This window comes from Oryzias latipes, chromosome 14, assembly GCF_053564925.1.
Source record: "Oryzias latipes strain Hd-rR chromosome 14, Olatipes_Hd-rR_3.1".
NCBI classification, from domain to species: domain Eukaryota; kingdom Metazoa; phylum Chordata; class Actinopteri; order Beloniformes; family Adrianichthyidae; genus Oryzias; species Oryzias latipes.
This window is the reverse complement of record NC_136250.1, coordinates 25,626,216-25,643,859: the sequence shown is the minus strand read 5'-3', so window position 1 is coordinate 25,643,859 and position 17,644 is coordinate 25,626,216. Positions and strand designations below refer to the sequence as shown.

The following is a 17,644-nucleotide window of genomic DNA, read 5'->3' as shown; positions in this document are numbered from 1 at the left end:
CCCTGTAGGGGGGCCCTCTCTGTGCCTGGCTGGTGGGGTGGGCGGTCCCCTCCTCCTCCCCTCCCGGGCTGCCTGGGTCCGGATGCTGGGGGGGCTTCTGGCCTGGGGGGCTCTCCTCCCCTTTCCTGGTCTGGCTGGTCTGGCTGGGTAGGATCTGGCTCCCTTTATGAACACACGGTTCACGTCGGCAGCATGCATGTATCTCCACCCCCACGTGCACGTGCACACTGCCACACTGCTCCCTGTCTGCTTCATCCCTCCTCCTTACCTACAGTGTATTGATGGACAGTTTTTTTTTCGCTCATCTTAGTGTCAGATTTTCACCTTTGATGTAACATTCGTCTTTCCAGCAGATCTGGTATAATTGTTACAGCTTAAATTAATAACTTATTCAAATCAGTGCTTGTATCCCCCACCTTTTCACCTTTCTTCCTTTTACTCTCTTCCACCCTCCCCTCACATTCTTCCCCTCTCCCTCCCCACACACACTAAATGTAACAAATAAATAAAAAATAATACGACAAAAAGGGGTTTATACAAATCTACACTCTAGTTTCTTGAAGCTATATAACCTCTTTTTGTGATAGTAAAACCTGTCCAACACAAAAAGCCTTCAGCTCTAATCTGTTTGCTCAGCTGTTGGACAGAACAAGTTAAAAGAAAAAAAAAAAAAAAAATGAAATGGTTGGAGCAGAATAGCTGCAGACAGGAGCAGAAGTCTCTCTGAATGCAACGATTGACTCATGAAACTGTTAAAAACTTATTAAATTAAGGTGTTGTAGGAAAAAAGAAAAAACAAAACTCACCGAGAAAAGCAAAAGCTGCTTTATTACATGAATTCATGAATAAAGTCAGTTCCATTCATCCAGTGTTACATGACTGTTGAATGAAGGCTCTGTGCTTCTTTGATTCTCTGTGATTTTAACTCAAAGGTTAAAAGATTAAAAGAATAAGAAAACAGCACACAATCACAATTGCTAAAATAAATCCTTAAAATATTGAACTCCAGTTAATGATTAATGATTCCAACATGCAGTAAAATCAAAACATCTGACTTTAAAAAGATCGTGTAAAAAGTCCTGAGATCATACAGACATGATCAGAAATCAACCAAAACCTAAACTGAAGGAAAATTGTCCAAAGTAAAAGTCATCATGTTAGTTATTGTTCATCTTTAGAAAGAGAATAATCAGCATAATCAACAACTTGACACATGTCTGTGATTGGTGGGGACAAACGGGGGAGGAGCTACAGCAGGCATTTCAGAGCAAACAGTTGAAAGTGTAAATATTGGCTTAAGAGCAGAAGACGTCGCAGGTGGGAGGAGCTGCAGGTTGGTCAGAGGAGGGGGGGTTTCAGGAGGGGGGTTGAGGAAGTGCAGCTTCATCGTCTCTGAAACAGCACAGAGAAGATGTTTGGGATTTTACAGTTGGAAAACGTCACATCCTCACATACAAATGCAGTGTCCAGGTCTGGAAGAACTCAGGTTTACCCCCTCCACACTCACTATACGTCTACAGACAGGATGAAGCTGCTCAGACGCTGAGGATCAACACAAACTCACCTGTTTTTTCACTGCTTGGTAATCTGAGTAAAAAAAGCTTTGGTGACAGAACGACCACCACTGTTCAGCTGACTGTAAACACGAAGACTAACTCTTCCCTCAGCGGATCCATGAAATCCACCAGTAAATGTTGGATCTTTGGGTTAGTTGTTGACCTCTCATGAACCTCTCAGATCCCTTTAAAGTTGTTGTCATTGTTATCTGCAAAAAATCATTATCAGCCAAAGCTTTCTGCATCCTAATGAGCAACAATCATCACTTATAGTTACACCTGGATTAGAAAATATTCTGTTCCTGCAAAAGTATGACGTAAATAAATCCTGTATCTGATGGTCATGTTCAGCTTTATTAACCCGTAATTTACAAACCAGGAAAAACCAACAATTACAGTTTATTTTTTAAAGTTTTCTGGTGTTTGTCATTTAGTTTTTCAGCTTTTTTATCGGGGCTTCACGGTGGCGCAGTGGTTACTACCGGTTCAAATCCTGGCCGGGGCTTTTCTGTGTTAAGACAGGCTTCATAGGTTGAGTGGTGACTTTAATCTGTCTCAAGGTGTGAATGTGAGTGTGTGTGATTGTGTGCACCGAGCCTTCACCCCACAAATAGGCTTCCACAGACGAGATACAGCAGGTTGAGAAAATGGATGGAAGGATGGATGGATGGAAGGATGGATGGGTGGATGGATGGATGGATGGATGGATGGATGGATGGATGGATGGATGGTTGGATGGAAGAATGGATGCATGGATGGATGGATGGATGCATGGATGGATGGGTTACACAGCAGCAGAATAAGGAATCAAGAAGGTGAAAAAACAAATAGGTTGGCCCCCACTGTTTAAAATGCCGTGGGGGCGGAGCTCCTCTGTTAGCTTCCTTACCTAGAGGGACAAGGCACATACTCTTCCTCCGATCAGGGACTTATAGCCATAAGTTCCTGATCACTGCTTCAGGATCTTCAGCAGTCAGATCTTCTCTGTAGTTGTATGTCACAGAGTCTCGTTTACAGTACTTCAGGTTCTGCCTGAGTTGATTCACATCAAACTTCAGCACCTTTTCAAAATAAAGGCTTTAGTTAGCTTCACTTTTATTTTAACAAGTCAAACTGTTTTATTCAGATTTTTACTGTATTCCTGTTAACAGCAGTAGAGAAAAATTTAAATCTCATGTTGAAAAGCTTTCAATCACTCAGAACCTGAAACCAGATGATTCTGCTAACCAGCTGAAGCACAGACAGGTGGAGAACCAGGACCAGGCAGACCTGCTTCAGGGTTTTATTGGAGGTTTGTTCAAATGTTCTCCATTTTAATTATTGAGCAAAAAGGTCAGTTCCTGTGCTCTAACACCTCATGGTTGAGCTGCTGTCCTTCACAGCTGGCTGTGGAATATTTATACCAACTGGTTTTCATAAATGATTGGAGAATCATGACAGCTGATCATTTACCAGTGGACGAAAATGAACACCTGAGGTTTCACAGGTTTTTTGCAGCATAAGGGTGTGTAATACTTGTTAACAAGTATTACAAGTTCCTGTGAATCCTGATGATTCAACATGATTTTGCAACAGTTTGAGGTCAGCTAAGTCCAGCTGTGACAAGGACAGCTGTTCTTGAGGGTTCTAGTCTTCTGTACAGAGAAGAGAAGCTGCAGAAATGAAGTTTTGAAGGAGATGAATGCAGAGCACCAGGATGTTCATTCAGAGGTAAACAGAATGATTGTAGTTTGCTAGTCTGGAGCTAGAATGAGGAAAACTGCAGGCTGAGGGCTCAGAGGAATGGAGATGCAGCTTTGACAGTGAAGGTACCGTTTCCCCGACGTGGAAAGCGATGGCAACGTTGTCCCAGACATAATAAGGTGAGAGATACGGAGGGATCTCCTCAACTGTTAAGTTGTTGTCATTTTGGATGAGCTTGAACCTGTCAGGAAAAAAAAACGTATTAAAGAAGAACTAGCAGGATTTATTTGTTAAACATTAATCTTTGGTGTAAAAAAAATGATTCAGTATTTCCCCTCTGTTGCAAAGATGCTTGAAGGCCGTTTGTTTAAGAGGACCTGGCTGCAGACAACAAGGTAGAGCAGACATCATTAGCCGGAACCAGAAGCCCTTTACTGGAACTGGAAGTTCATGTCACATACCCCAAACCCCACAGTTTGGTTGAATTTTATTTGTTGTTGTTAAAAATTACTAATTTAAAAGGCGACCCTAACAGGTACCCTTTTTATTTAAATTTTATACCTTTAACGCAGGAGATGTCTCTGTCAAAACCTACATTTCCCTTTGACATATCATGACTCCTCACGCCAGGGATGCTCATAACATCTGTTGATCACGACGAAGAACATATGGGTAGATATCGGACCATTGAAGACAAATAACCAAAAAAATGAAAACACTTTTTTTAAATCTGTCAGCACATCATCATCCTCTCGTCAGTACGTAACTTTATTGACATGCATAACAGCTCATCGAACATCCTCTGATCCATACGTCGCTGCATGATGCGCTCTTAAATACACTGAGCCCAAATTCTTTCTGCCATTGGAAAGCTGCTACAGGTGGAGGACCACTAAGGCCCCCAGGGGTGTGTATTGAGGCCAGGGTCGCCCCGCAGTGCCTCTTCGATTTGAACCGAGACGAAGAGTTGGACGCAGCTGTTTTCCCTTAACGCCTGGTGGTGTTCTTACAATCTGTCTTACCTGGTGAAATTCTTCCTTCTCGTAGCACAAAATGATAGAAATAGCTATTGAAATGTCCTACATTATCAGATAATCTTACCTACTGTAGGGCGACATGTCACGGTTTTAGTTTTTCTTTACCTTTGTGTTCTGGTTCTCTTTTGTTTCTGTCAGATTTTGAGTTCAGTTCCTGTTTTATTTTGTAAGGTTTCCTGTTTTGTTGTTGTGTTGAGTTTAGCTTTTGGTCCCCATCTGCCCTGAGTGTTTCCACCTGTGTCTCGTTTATCTGTATGTATTTAAGTCCTGTCTTTCCCTTCCTCCTGTGCTGCTGCATAGTTTTGATGTTCCCTGTTACAGTGTCTTTCTAGTGATTCAGGTTTTCGAGTGTTTCAGTCCTGCTCAGCAGTGGTATTTTGGTTTGTTTCATTTAGTTATTAAAGATCCTGTTTCCTGGAACCTCCTGCATCCTCTCTGCACCTGGGTACTTCCTCAACCTTCTATCGTAACACTATATGAATGACCTAATGGTTTGGAAGTTGGGTTGTAAACACAGCAGGGTAGGTTAAACTCACAGGGGGTATGACAGTTTTATGGACTAAAATGTATACGTAGTATGGTGTCGTGTGGAGTGAAAGAAACATGTGCGGTTGTCATTAATGAGCTGTATGGAGATCATACAGAAGATCTGCTTCAGATCAGTGCCTACACAGTGCTTCTGTCCGTGCAGTGAGCTTTTCAAAAATCGCAACGTCTTTCAAACCCAACGGTGCGAGCGTGGCGCAGAACTTGAATTTATGCTGGAACTGAACTGTTCAGCCAAGGTTTCATTGACACTCTGCCGTGTTGACATCGGTCGGATTGAAAGATGTGAGCGCGGATGTTGAAATGTTCACCGAGCAGAGAGAGGCACTGTGTAGACACGGATCTGCAGCAGAGTTATGATGCAGTGTTAAAAACCTCTTTCAAGAACCAGAAGTTCAGCAGTGAGCTCTCCTAAAAGTCTGGAGCTAAGTTGACAAGTGCAGCATTGCATTAGCTGCATTAAGCATATACGGTAACTAAATTCAACCTAAAGTCACAAAAATGTCAAAAAACAGCACAGTAACCACAAGATGAAAGAGGTAGCATAGATTTATGGGCGGTCCTCCAAAACTGAAAAATATGATGTAATTCAGGTGTGTGCAAGTGTAGTGCACACTGTAAACCCAAACAGCTGTATTGGCTCATAACTATTAAGTTTACACAACTTAAATGTAATTTGGCTACGTTCACACTGCAGCGCTTAATGCTCAATTCCGATGTTTTGAAAAAATTCGATTTTTTTTTTTTTTTTTTTTTTTTTTTTTTTTTTTTTTCAAGCCGTTCACATTTTCAGTTAAATACAAACTTTTGTGATCTCCTGTGTGAATGTGAAATGACCCAGAATTGACCCGCATGCGCAGAATAGTACTCAACGGTGAACGACGTCACTGTTTGCGGAAATAGCTAACGGTAGCAATGGATGTCCACAAGTGTTGTCAACAGCGGAGCTCTTTTTGCATTATTACATTTATTTTCACAATGGATTTAGCACAATTACAATCTTCTCATTTTAAGAAGGCATTTGAGCCAGGACCTTCTGTACCCACTGTTGTGGAATGGGTATGTGTACTGGTATGTGCTTTCTAATGAAAACCTGCTGCTCAGGAGATGCAAACGACACAGGCTTTTTAAATTGAGCTAAAAATGGCACAATCCAAGTTAAAAGATAATGGGGAACACTTTGAAAATCTATTAAAAAATATATAGCTGGAGTGCAACTTTAAGTATAATCCCAAAGTAAATACATGATTTTTCTTTTTTTTACGTTCTTTTTTTTTTTTTACCTCAAATGTGTCCAGTTTGAAGTATGATTGTTTGCTAAAAGAATTTAGATTGCTGTTTACTGTCTTTCATTCTAAACCAAATCTCTTCTCAATACAGGTCCCAAAGCAAAGCAGCTGTAACATGGAAGCAATAAACTTTACAGTCATTTGAGAAAACATTGCTGTAGAGTTTATCAATTTAAGAATATTTCTGTATTTCTGGCCTCAATTACAAAAGGGGTTTATTCAGTCATGCCTTTGGTTTGTCTGAAGATTAATAACCCCTCTTGTTAAAGTAAAATATGTCGAACACAAGAGGCCCTCAGCTCTCGTCTGTCTGCCCAGCTGTTGGACAGGAAAAGTTAAAAAAAAAAAAGAATATTTCTGTTTTTTCCACAGTGGGAGATGAATAGAAAATACATTTGAAGTTAATTTCAAAAACTTGTGAACTTCTAAAGAGCCTTTGACTTTTATAAGTTAGAGATGAGAAGAAATTAGCTTTGAGATGACTTTAAGAGCCTTGCAATGAACTGGTGACCTATCAAGGATGTACTGCGCTTTTACCAAAAAGTGGTTGGGATAGGCTCCAGCAACCACATGATCCTGAAAGGGCTTAGAAATGGATGGATAATTTTTAAGAACAGTTTTGAGCTGAAAATATAATTGACAGTAAGACTATTTCTTTTTGTCTTGTCTTCAGATCCAAAACTTATGAGATTACAGTAGATTTTATATTTAATATTTGGGGGAAAAAACAGAAAAAAAGGGAGACATAGGCTTTAAAATGTTCTTCTTTGGCCTGATATGTTTTATTTATACACAAAATCTCTGTATTTGCTGCTGTTCCTCAGGCTCACCTGTGCGTCCCACACATGGCCTCTGACCTCCAGATGAATCTGCCGTCTTTGAAGAAGCAGACGGCGTTCTGGTCTTCAGCCAACAAAGGATACTGGGAGAAGTCCTCTGGACCATTTGGACTGTGGACCAACACTGAGTACATAATTTCCTGTTTGTACAGGACCGTCTCAAAGACCCGCATGACCGGCTGACCACCAGCACAGAACTGAGGAAGAAGATAGAGAAGTTCTCATTAGTCTGAATAAGAGGCCCACTGAACAGACAGTGTGTTGTAGGAACAAAACACAATGATGATGTGATGTTTGGTACTCCAGCTGTGGTACTGGATTCTCTGAAACACTGGTTCTGTTATTGGAGGCTGTACACACCTCTAAGGTAGGATGGGGGTTGGATTGCTTTTAGTGGGAGGTGTGCTGGTGTCACAAAAACAGGCAGACAGCTGGATCCAAATAAAGCAGGTTTATTAGCTCAGCTAAAAGTACACAAAGCTAAATGAGGGTTAGGCAGGCAGGAGTCGATAACAGCCAATAAGTTCATCAGAGGAGAAACAGGGTAGTCAGGATCCAAGGATCCAGAGTCAGGGTCAGAAGACAGAAGATCAGGTCCCTCTGCATTCAGGTAATGAATGCAGAGGGACACAAACAACACTTCGCACTGAGCTTGACTCAGTACAGATCTTAAGTATGCTGTGGTTGACTGAGTGAATGAGAGTCAGGTAGTGTGTGCTGGGCATGGGAGATGTGGTGAGGTTAGAACTCTGGAGATCCCGCTGGAGATCAGAGGGGGAGACAGAGTTCTGATTTCTGACAGCTGGTTTCTCAGACTCCCGTAGATATTCTGCCTGCTGCATCAGTGTGTGAAGTGATCTGCTGACTCTTCCAGCAGTTCTGATGTTTTTTAATTGCATGTGCGTTGTACTCAGTGTGAAACCTGAGCCTTTTTTTGAAGAACTGATATTTTGATGAAGATAAATGATGATCATCTTTTAGTTTTAGTGAAAATAAGTAATTTCCCACGACACACCTGGCACACTGGTTGAAAAACACTATATAGTCGTTGATACAAACCCGTTGAAGACCTTCAGGAAACCTTTGACCTCTGTCATAGAAACCAGGCTTACATTACAAAGTATTGAGGTGAACTGTTATTATTATTTCCTGGATTTTTTTTTTGTTATTCTGTTTTTCACAGTTGAAGAATTTCCATGATGAACATTACAGACTTCTCATCTTAAAGGACAATTTTTAGGACATTTTTTTTTAATTTGTATTATAGATCATTCTAGAAGATTTGGGGGTCAGAGCTTTACCTGCTGACTGTAGGCCTGTAACACCTCATCCAGGGGAAAGCTGAAGCGGAAGTTGCCCAACCGGGATTTTGATGAAAAGGCCAGAGAGGTCGCAAATTTCGGCAGGTCGATCTGCCCGTTCATATTAGGGTACGTCTCCTCCATGAGCTGTATCTCAGCAGCTTCCACATCCTCCTGTCTCACATGCAGGCTCCACCAAAGCATGGATCCACCATATGGATTCCTAAAGCCTTCATCCTGCCGGATTCCTTCCAAGCCCACACTTGATGTGTCATGTTTCAGAAAACTGACCTGGAACTTTGGTTGAGGATATGCTGGGATGTTGTCTTTGTAGATGTACGAGTTAGAAAGATTACATCCTTCAGCTGCCTCCTTCAACTCAGGCAGCTTTAAATGCCTTTTTTCTACATAATTCTCGGGGTATTTTCTCCTGTTTGTTCGCTGCTGCATGTTCAGGTGAATGAAGATGAACCAGAATCAAGTCCTGACTGAGGGTTGATGTGTTGCTTTGGAAAGACGAGCGTCTGATTCTGGCGACGTGGAGCCGTCCTGCAGCAGACAGAGAAAATGCAGGTCATGTTAGTGACTGTAGGATCTGTGCACACAGACTGGAGATCCATCAAGAAGAAACAGGTTCAGGTTCTTTAGTTTCTTCATGTGAAGAAATTCTGTAAAACTCTGACAACACCAGTTGTTCCTGAACAATAATGCCTTTTATTTAAAATAAAAACACAGAACAAATGAAGGGGTGCATGGTGGTGTAGTGGTTAGCACTCTTAACCCACAGTGAGATGGTCCTGGTTCAAATCCCAGCTAGGTTCTTTCTGTGTGGAGTTTGTGTGTTCTCCTCATGCATGTGTGTGTGTTTTCTTGTGTAATGCACTCCCTATGCAGGTTAGGCAGGCCTGTTCACTGAATGCTTTTAAATCCAAGTTGAAAACTCACTTTTTCTCCCTGGCTTATAACTCAGTGAGAGTTGATGTTTTTATTGATTTTATGTTGTTTGTTTTAGATTGTTGTTTTGTTTTTATCCTACGTTGTTAAGCACTTTGGTCAGCCTCTGCTGCTTTAACCCTTGTGCTATCTTAGATGACCCCACCCTTACATTGACGTGTTTTCCCTACCATGACAAAGGTGGATAAAGGTGAAAAGATTTCATGTAATCCATGGACACCAGAGAAGATCACAAATCATTGAAGAAAAAAGGTTCAGAGCACTGTTTAGTGGGTCTAGATGACCCAACTTCCAACATTAAAGTGCCTAGGATAGCACAAGGGTTACTTATGTCACAGAATGAGCGGAGTTGAAGTATAAAATGAAAAAAACATTTTGGAGGGTTGATTTCTAATTTTATTTGTTTCATTTGATGCAGTTACATTGTATAAAAGGAAAAAGCATTTCTGTTAATCCATTTTAATTATCAAATTAGATATTTCTAATTGAATTTTGCTACACATTTATCGGAGAACTTTTTGAAAATGAAATCTCAAATACAGTTTTCTTTATCATTTTAATGAGGTGACAGAATGAGCGGTGTTGAAGAAGAAAAAGAAAAAGCTGTTTGCTTTTTCATTTTATTTTTGAATCAACACACAGCTTCATTTTGAAAATGAAAAAGCATTTCTGGTATTGACTTTTATTTTTAATTATGCTACACAAATGCTTCCACAAAAAGAAAAATGATCTTTGCTCCTTCTCAGTCGGTTCTCCTGCCTCGTCTGTCTTTGTTTCTCAGCTCATTCCCTGAAGCGTCCTTCTTCTGGTCCTCTGTATTTCCAGCTGCAAGTTCTATTTGCTGTGTTAAAGCACAAATCCCCTTCCTGAATCCTTGACCCCTGTACTGGGAGCGCGCACAAATTCAAACAACTCTGCATTATGTCAATACGCTCATGTTTCCTGCTGAAACGCATCTAAAGACAGAAATGCTCACAGAGTCTCAGCAGAAGTTTCTCCTTCCTGTTCAACAGGAATGTTTGCAGTTTGTGACTCAAAAAAAAACTGTGATCTACAGTCAGGAAGAGATGTTTTTTTATCTAAAGAAAACAAACGTCTTTGTTAAATATTAACAAACTCATCATAAAGTCATGAAGTTATTCAGACATCAGTTTCACTTTTTTGGAAAACTGGATATCCGTGAGCTAACCGTGGTTAGCCGTGAACAACAACACAAAACTGTTGTAATGAAGGACATTTGTGAGGCTGTGATAACAAAAAATATAATTATAAATGTGGAAACATTTGCAAAAAGACAAATACCATGCATGATTATAAATGACATATGCAGCCCATAAATTTGTCTGTACAGTAGAATACACTGGACAGTTTTATTGGTGTTTTTTGCTGTGGGACAGCAAGAGCAATTTCAAAAAAGTAACCCTCAAGGTCGAAATACCCAAATACAAACAGCACGTGACTTGTCCCACCAGAGGCTCAAACATTTTGGACCACTGCTACATTACAATAAAGGACGCATATCACTGATGCCCGCGCTGCCCTGGGACTTTCCGACCACTGCCTAGTCTATCTCATCCCAACCTACAGGCAAAAGCTGAAATCAGCTAAGCCATTGTGAGGACTGTGAAAAGATGAGTCAAAGATGCAACTGCAGGCCTGCTTTGACTGCACTGATTGGAGCGTCTTCGAAGCTGCTGACTCACTGACACTGTGACATCCTACATAAGCTTTTGTGAGAACATGTGTGTGCAGACCAATACCTTTTTTAGGTGATGTGGGGTGGTCTGATGTCAATCACCGCTTCCTTCCACAAATACCAGTGGCATGACGTGTTTCCACCATGTACATACAGTCCCTGACAAAAGTCTTGTCGCTTATCCATTTTGTAAAAACAAAAGCGTAAAACCTCACTTTTAATGAATCCATTGGTTTTAGAAATGTCTCATATGAAAGCTAAAACCCCTCCCAACAGTTTCCTCTGTTCAATTCAATTCAATTTTATATGTATAGCCCAAAATCACAACAACAGTCGTCTCGATGGGCTTCGAAGTAAAACATGAACTCAAAAGGATCACGAATACAAAGAGTTCAATAGGAAAATACTAAAATGAACTAACAAACTGACTAAGCTATACTGGCATCCCTGCCCTTAGACCCCCCTTCGCGGTAAGGCAAAACTCCTAAAAAATTGGATTCAGGAAAAAACGGAGAAACCTCAGGGGTGCCCACATGAAGGAGGGATCCTCCCCCAGGACGGACATGCGATTTACCAGAACTCTTACAGAAGAATTAACTTATCTAAATCTACAACTACATATATAAAAGTCCAGCAGACGAGCTTCATCCAGCCGTGGTTGGGGGGACAGTCAGGGGCGCGAGACGAGCCGGAGACAGGAACCACAGCCAGGTGTAGGAGCAGGAGCAAAGGCGAGGTAAACGGTCAGGAACTGGAGCACGGATGAGCCAACTGGAGTCTGGAAGCACTCCCACTCCCCAGGAGGGGAGAGGAAAAGAGGGACAATACATGAATCGCACTGTACCAAACAGAGGCATGGAGAACTAAATGATAAATTATGATCAACAATAGAGGAGAGGAAGGGTAGAAGTAGATGTTCCTTCTGTTGCCGTCTCGTCCGGCTCTTCACAGTTTCGGATGGTTCAGGACGTCCAAAAATGAAATGTGCAGTTGGAAAATGCAAAGACACACAAGACTCTGCATGGATTTTCAAACCTTTTGCAAAAGGGGAGAGGTGGAAAAACACGACCTGTTAGGCTCTGTGGCTATCAGCTCTCTCTGTCCTCAAGGCAAAAAGGCTTTTTTATTATTCAGTAAGGAAAGATGAAAACATACTAAATACGTCATTAGACTGGTGTGTTTTTGTCTAGTCTGCATTGCAGGTGTCGTGGCTCCATAAACACTCCAGTACAGAAAGAAAAAAGAGACCAAAAGTCAAAAACAGTCCTACTGGTGACCTTGGCACATGTTATCTGCTACTGAGGGCAGGAATCAAGCATATAACTGCAATACAATATACATGCATATATAGAATCCATTAAATGCATAGTAAAAAGAACATAGAAAATATGATAGAACCCCTGTAATACATAATGAAAAGATCATAGAAAATATTATGGAACCCCTGTTCACCTCCACAATACCCCTGTTTGTATCTCCTACGAGATCCAAAACCTCACCGACAGGGGGCAGCAGGTGAAACTGGGACGCTCCACATCCAGCACCCGGATCCTTAACACTGGCGCCCCCCAGGGGTGTGTTCTCACCCCTCTGCTCTTCTCCCTCCACACAAGCGACTGCACATCAGGACCCCCCTCTGTGAAACTCTTGAGGATGGCAGACGACACCGCAGTCATTGGGCTCATCCGGGACGGTGATGAGTTTGCATACAGAGGAGAAGTGGAGCGGCTGATTCTCTGATGCAGACAGAACCACCTGGAGTTGAACCAACTTAAAACGGTGGAGATGACAGTGGACTTCAGGAGGAACGCCCCTACCACACACCCCACACTCATAATTCTCAACACCACTGTCCTCTCAACAGACTCACACAGGTTCATAGGGTCCACCATCTCACGGGACCTTAAGTGGACCTCTCACATTGTCTTACTCCGGAAAAATGCTCAGCTGAGGTTGTACTTCCTGGAACAACTCAAGAAGTTCAACCTGCCTCAGGAGCTGCTGACCATCTTCTATACTGCAATAATCCAATCTGTCCTGACCACATCTATCACGGTCTGGTTTGGATCAGCAACTACACACAACAGGAACAGACTATAGAGAATCATCAGATCTGCTGAGAAGATTTTGGTTCCAGCCTTCCCTCCATTCAGGACTTGTAGTGATCCACGGTCAGGAAGCGGGCTGGCAGAATCGTAAAAGACCCCTCTCATCCCGGACGCTGCCTTTTCAGCTTCCTCCTGTCAGGGCGGCGCTTTAGAACAATGCGCACCAAAACCACGAACCGTCACTCTGATGAACTCCTGACTCCTGACCACTCAAGAACACGAAACAAAACCACAGAAACTGTCACACCAGAACTACTGCTGAATTTTTACTTAGTCATTTTTCTTATTTAGGGATGTTTATTTATTCCTTTCTCTACCTTGTATTGCTTTATTTTTTGTTATCTATCCTTTTTTTTGTCTTACCCCGTTACACTTCTTTATACCTTGCTAGTTTGTACGAGAGCAAAGACACCAAAGACAAATTCCCTGTACATACTTGGCCAATTAAGCTGATTCTGATTTTAATGAAACACGTATTCAGCTAACTTCAGATGAAACGTCTGTACAAGTAAATAGATGGAATATCATATTTGAGAACCTAACAACAAGTTCACACTACAAAGAAATATAAATTTTTTCACACCAAAAACAGTTTAAACACACAAATACAGGTGCAGACAGAGAGGTCTACTGTAATGAGAAACAGGCACGCTTCTGTTTCCTGCTTAGAATTCCAGGAATTTCAGGGTCAAATCATGACTTCATGTACATTTAACTTTCCCAACTGCCCATTTAACAAAGTCTCAACTACAGAATCACTGTCAGTTTATATAATGGGAGTGACTTTATAACCATGGTTGGACAGAAACCTTTGACCTTCTCAAGAGTTCTATGACAAGCTGAGAGGTCTGAGGTGAGTTAAAAGGCTGTGGTTTTCATGTGCATAATTGTTTATCAGAAATTGTTATTAAAGTAAATGTTTTTATTAAATGTAGGATGTCCAAGAGGCCAGTCACTTGAAGTAATTCAGTCATTATTTGTGTAAATAAACAGCAACATTTGAAAGTTAATGAGTCCACTTAAGGAACTGTTAACACTTTCAGAAATGTCTAACTAAACCATGAATAAGCAGCAGTTATGATTTAAGGCATATTCTCAAGCAGCCTAAGCAACAGTCTGTAAACCAGAGCTGCCCTACCCTGATCCTCCATGCAGATCCCCCCCTGCTGTCTTCCAGCTGACGCTTCCCTCCGACTGAATACACCTGAGCCAGGTGATCAACACAACGTTGCAACAATTCATTCTGAAAACTAGTCAAGTTACTAAAGAATGAACACACAAAACGAGATGAAACACAAAAGAGTTTCTTAATTTTGGAGGAACAATTTTCAGATGAACACAATAACTGACATTTTCATCATCATTTTGCATCCTTTCCATACATTAACCCCCCCCCCCCCCCCCAAACATAATGATCATAGAGTAGGTCAGTGAAGAGAAAACCATTACCTAGACGTTTGGCAAATTTAGAAATATATTCACAGAATAATTTAGAAATCCTTTTTCTTACGAAAACGTACCAAAATAAATAAGATTGTTTAAACATATCATGAGGAAATATTTCATTGAAGCTGACCCTATCCTCCCAACACAACAAAGATTTGGTCAGAAAATCACTTTGTATATTTTAAGGAATTTTTTTGATTGATTGATTGACTGATTGATTGATTGATTGATTGATTGATTGATTGATTGATTGATTGATTGATTGATTGATTGATTGATTGATTGATTGATTGATTGATTGATTGATCTCAAACATTGTAGTCAAAGTTATAAAGAATGTACACAAATTTACAGAAATTATTAAATGCATAGATTTAAAAAAACAGGAAAAAAAACGAGAAAAAAAACGCTTTCATCACATCTGCTTTATTAAAAACAGTGATCATTAACTAAAGTCAAGTAGAGCTTCATTTATTGCTTGAAAAACAGTGGAAAGGAGTTTATATAAAACCCACCCCTTCTGAGTCCTTTTTATAGTTTTACGTAGTTTTTGTAATCCGGTTCTGATCTGATAGATTCTCTTCAAGTTACAATATCCAGTTTCTGTTAATGACTGATAATTTTCAGAATATTTATATAAAACTGACAGTGTGCTCAGTGAATGTCTCAGGCAATGGAGAGCAGAGGATACAGTGCTGGAGGACAGATCCTCATGGGAGGACAAACCCCTGCATGGGATGTACCACCGGACCAAAACTGAAGTGGCTGATATCAAGAAGTCCTACCAATGGCTAGAAAGGGCTGGCAGGGCAGCACTGAGGCACTCATCCTGGCAGCTCAGGAACAAACCCTGAGCACCAGAGCAATAGAGGCTCAGATCTACCTTGACCAGATCCTGTAAGGAACTGGTCACAGTGGCTTTCTTCCTTTTGCAGTCAAAGCACTCAGTGTCTGAAAATGTCGTTGGGCTCAATCTCAACAAATCTGCGTGTGGAGTTGTCATTCGCGGTCTGTGGGTATGGAAGGGGAAATCCTTGTGACACACCCCTCACCTGCGTTTCTGAGAAAGTCAGCTGAGCCTCAGCTGTGCCGTCACCACTACTTATGCAGTCCTTTAATGAAGTTCCCCAATTGTTTGGCTTTTTTTTAGTGTAATGTACAGGTTAAAAAAAGCCAGGCAACCACATTTATACGGCAGTAATACATTTGTTATTCAAAACATAAATTCATTAGGGTATCTTGTCTAAAGACTTTTTCTATGTGCAGGGAGAGCTGGAAAACTGTGGTGGTCCTTGTTGAAGTTCTCTGCTTGGCTGTGGTTCTGTAATGTGCTGCCTTAGTTTGGCTTTGACTGAATGTGTTTTTAGGGGTTTGGGCTTTCTTTAAGACGGCCTAACATTTACCCCAAGAACACAGATGTTAAACTGTAACACTGAAGCCGACACATGCCATACCCCTAACAAAAAGTACACCCCATCATGTCGAGCTGTGTTTTATCCAAGCTGAACACGACTGAGGGTCACACACTGAGCTCTTGCATTTTCTGGATTCCAACTTTGGCTTAAACTTGAGAACATTGGAGACTGTTTTTAAGATTCGCTGCTTGTAAAAATGCCTGCGGCTTCCCCAGGTTCAGATGGTTCAGGACCTCAGAGAGCCTGTTTGTGCTATGGGAAAGAGAACAAAACACACAACAGTCTGCACAAGTGTTCCAACCTTTGCAAGGGGAGAGCCAGAAGAGTCAGCAACCAGCAACGTGTCCCGTCTCCGATCCGATCTGCTCTGAGCTCTCACCCTGCAGCAGGCACATTTATCAAATATGGGCGGGAACCAAGTGATGCAATGGCTCTGTGTATTTATGTGCATAAAATCAGCCTATGGTTGCCTGTGCTGTCACAGGACACAGGAAAGTCAGCTGTGACACATCCACTCCTTTTGCAGAAGTGTAACAAAAATTCTGGTTTCCTGTGTGGTTCTTCTCTTTGTCAAAGAAATAATTAAAACCCTGACATATACAGACACAAGAACAAAATATATCACTTATTGTACTTTATTAATCACATAAGTAAAGCATACTTGTATAGTTCAATTCACATTAAGATTTAGTATGTAGTTGGTTCACACTTAAAACACATCAGTTTGGCTGGTTCTGGTGTAAACTGCCACATTTCTTTGTTATTTTTTTCTTGAGCTGAATACAACCCTGACACCAATTATAAATCAATTAATTCCAACCATTTCTGTTGGCTAATGGACATTGAGACTGTGGATCATTTATTCTTTAACTGTAGAGTTATAAAAACATTCTGGGAAGATTTCTGCTTTTGATATTCTTCCAAAATTGTAATGCCAGTTCATTTACACGCAAAAAATGTTCTATTCGGTGTGGTATCATATAATATACCAGAAAATACTGTTTTATATACACAAAAATAAATATTTGAAGACCAAACCCCTTTTTATCACATTTCATAAAGAAGGTTTTTACTTTCAATCACTTCATTATATGAAAAAGAAGAATGGCTTGAAATTGCTTAGTTTTGTTCAGAAATACAAACTTCACAAGTACCCCTAACCAGTAGTAGACTATTTAGATTGGTTCTATATTCTTTTATTTTATTTTTATTTAACTTATTTGTTTTTATGTATTTGTGTGTCATGTTCATTGATTTTTTTTTTTTCCTATATTCTTTATTTTCTATGTTAATGTTATTTTTGGCAATGGTGATTATTTTTCGAGGTAATGTTGATTACAGGGTTATTGTTCGTTATTAATTGTATCATACCTCAATTGTTAATAAAGTTAAAAAAAAACATTTGTGTTGGCTTCATGAATGAACATCAATAGAAACAAAAGATCACATTCTTCTGTTTGTGTGTCCCATAAAACTGAACAAAAAAATGACAAATTGTGAAAGTTGTTGTTTATTAAGTTGTTTATTTCTGGCATAAAGAAAACACAAATATAAAGAGAAAATAGCCTTTTTTGTGAATATGAAATAGTTTCTGTCATGTGTCACATATCCAAAGGCAGCAAATGTAGTCGTCCATAATGTAATGTCAGCAGTAATTACAGAAAAACAACTAATTCTCTACAGCTTGTATTTGTTGGTGCTCCTTAACCATAAACTCGTAAACCTAACAAATAAAAATTAAACTAGATCTAACAAAGTGACCCAGACATATTTT

General features: G+C 40.4%; 1 protein-coding gene across 1 annotated transcript; it reads right to left on the bottom strand.

Annotated features, from left to right (window-relative positions):
• Positions 1-802: 802 nt before the first annotated feature.
• On the bottom strand, positions 803-16,288 carry LOC144983626 (uncharacterized). Its single transcript, XM_078930555.1, has 6 exons — positions 16,172-16,288; positions 8,252-8,800; positions 6,942-7,147; positions 3,369-3,480; positions 2,446-2,617; positions 803-1,392 (listed from the first exon to the last, which is right to left on the bottom strand). The coding sequence occupies exons 2-5, from the start codon at positions 8,699-8,701 to the stop codon at positions 2,486-2,488; spliced, it is 900 nt and encodes a 299-aa protein (XP_078786681.1). The 5' UTR covers positions 8,702-8,800; positions 16,172-16,288; the 3' UTR covers positions 803-1,392; positions 2,446-2,485.
• Between the last annotated feature and the right edge of the window lie 1,356 nt (positions 16,289-17,644).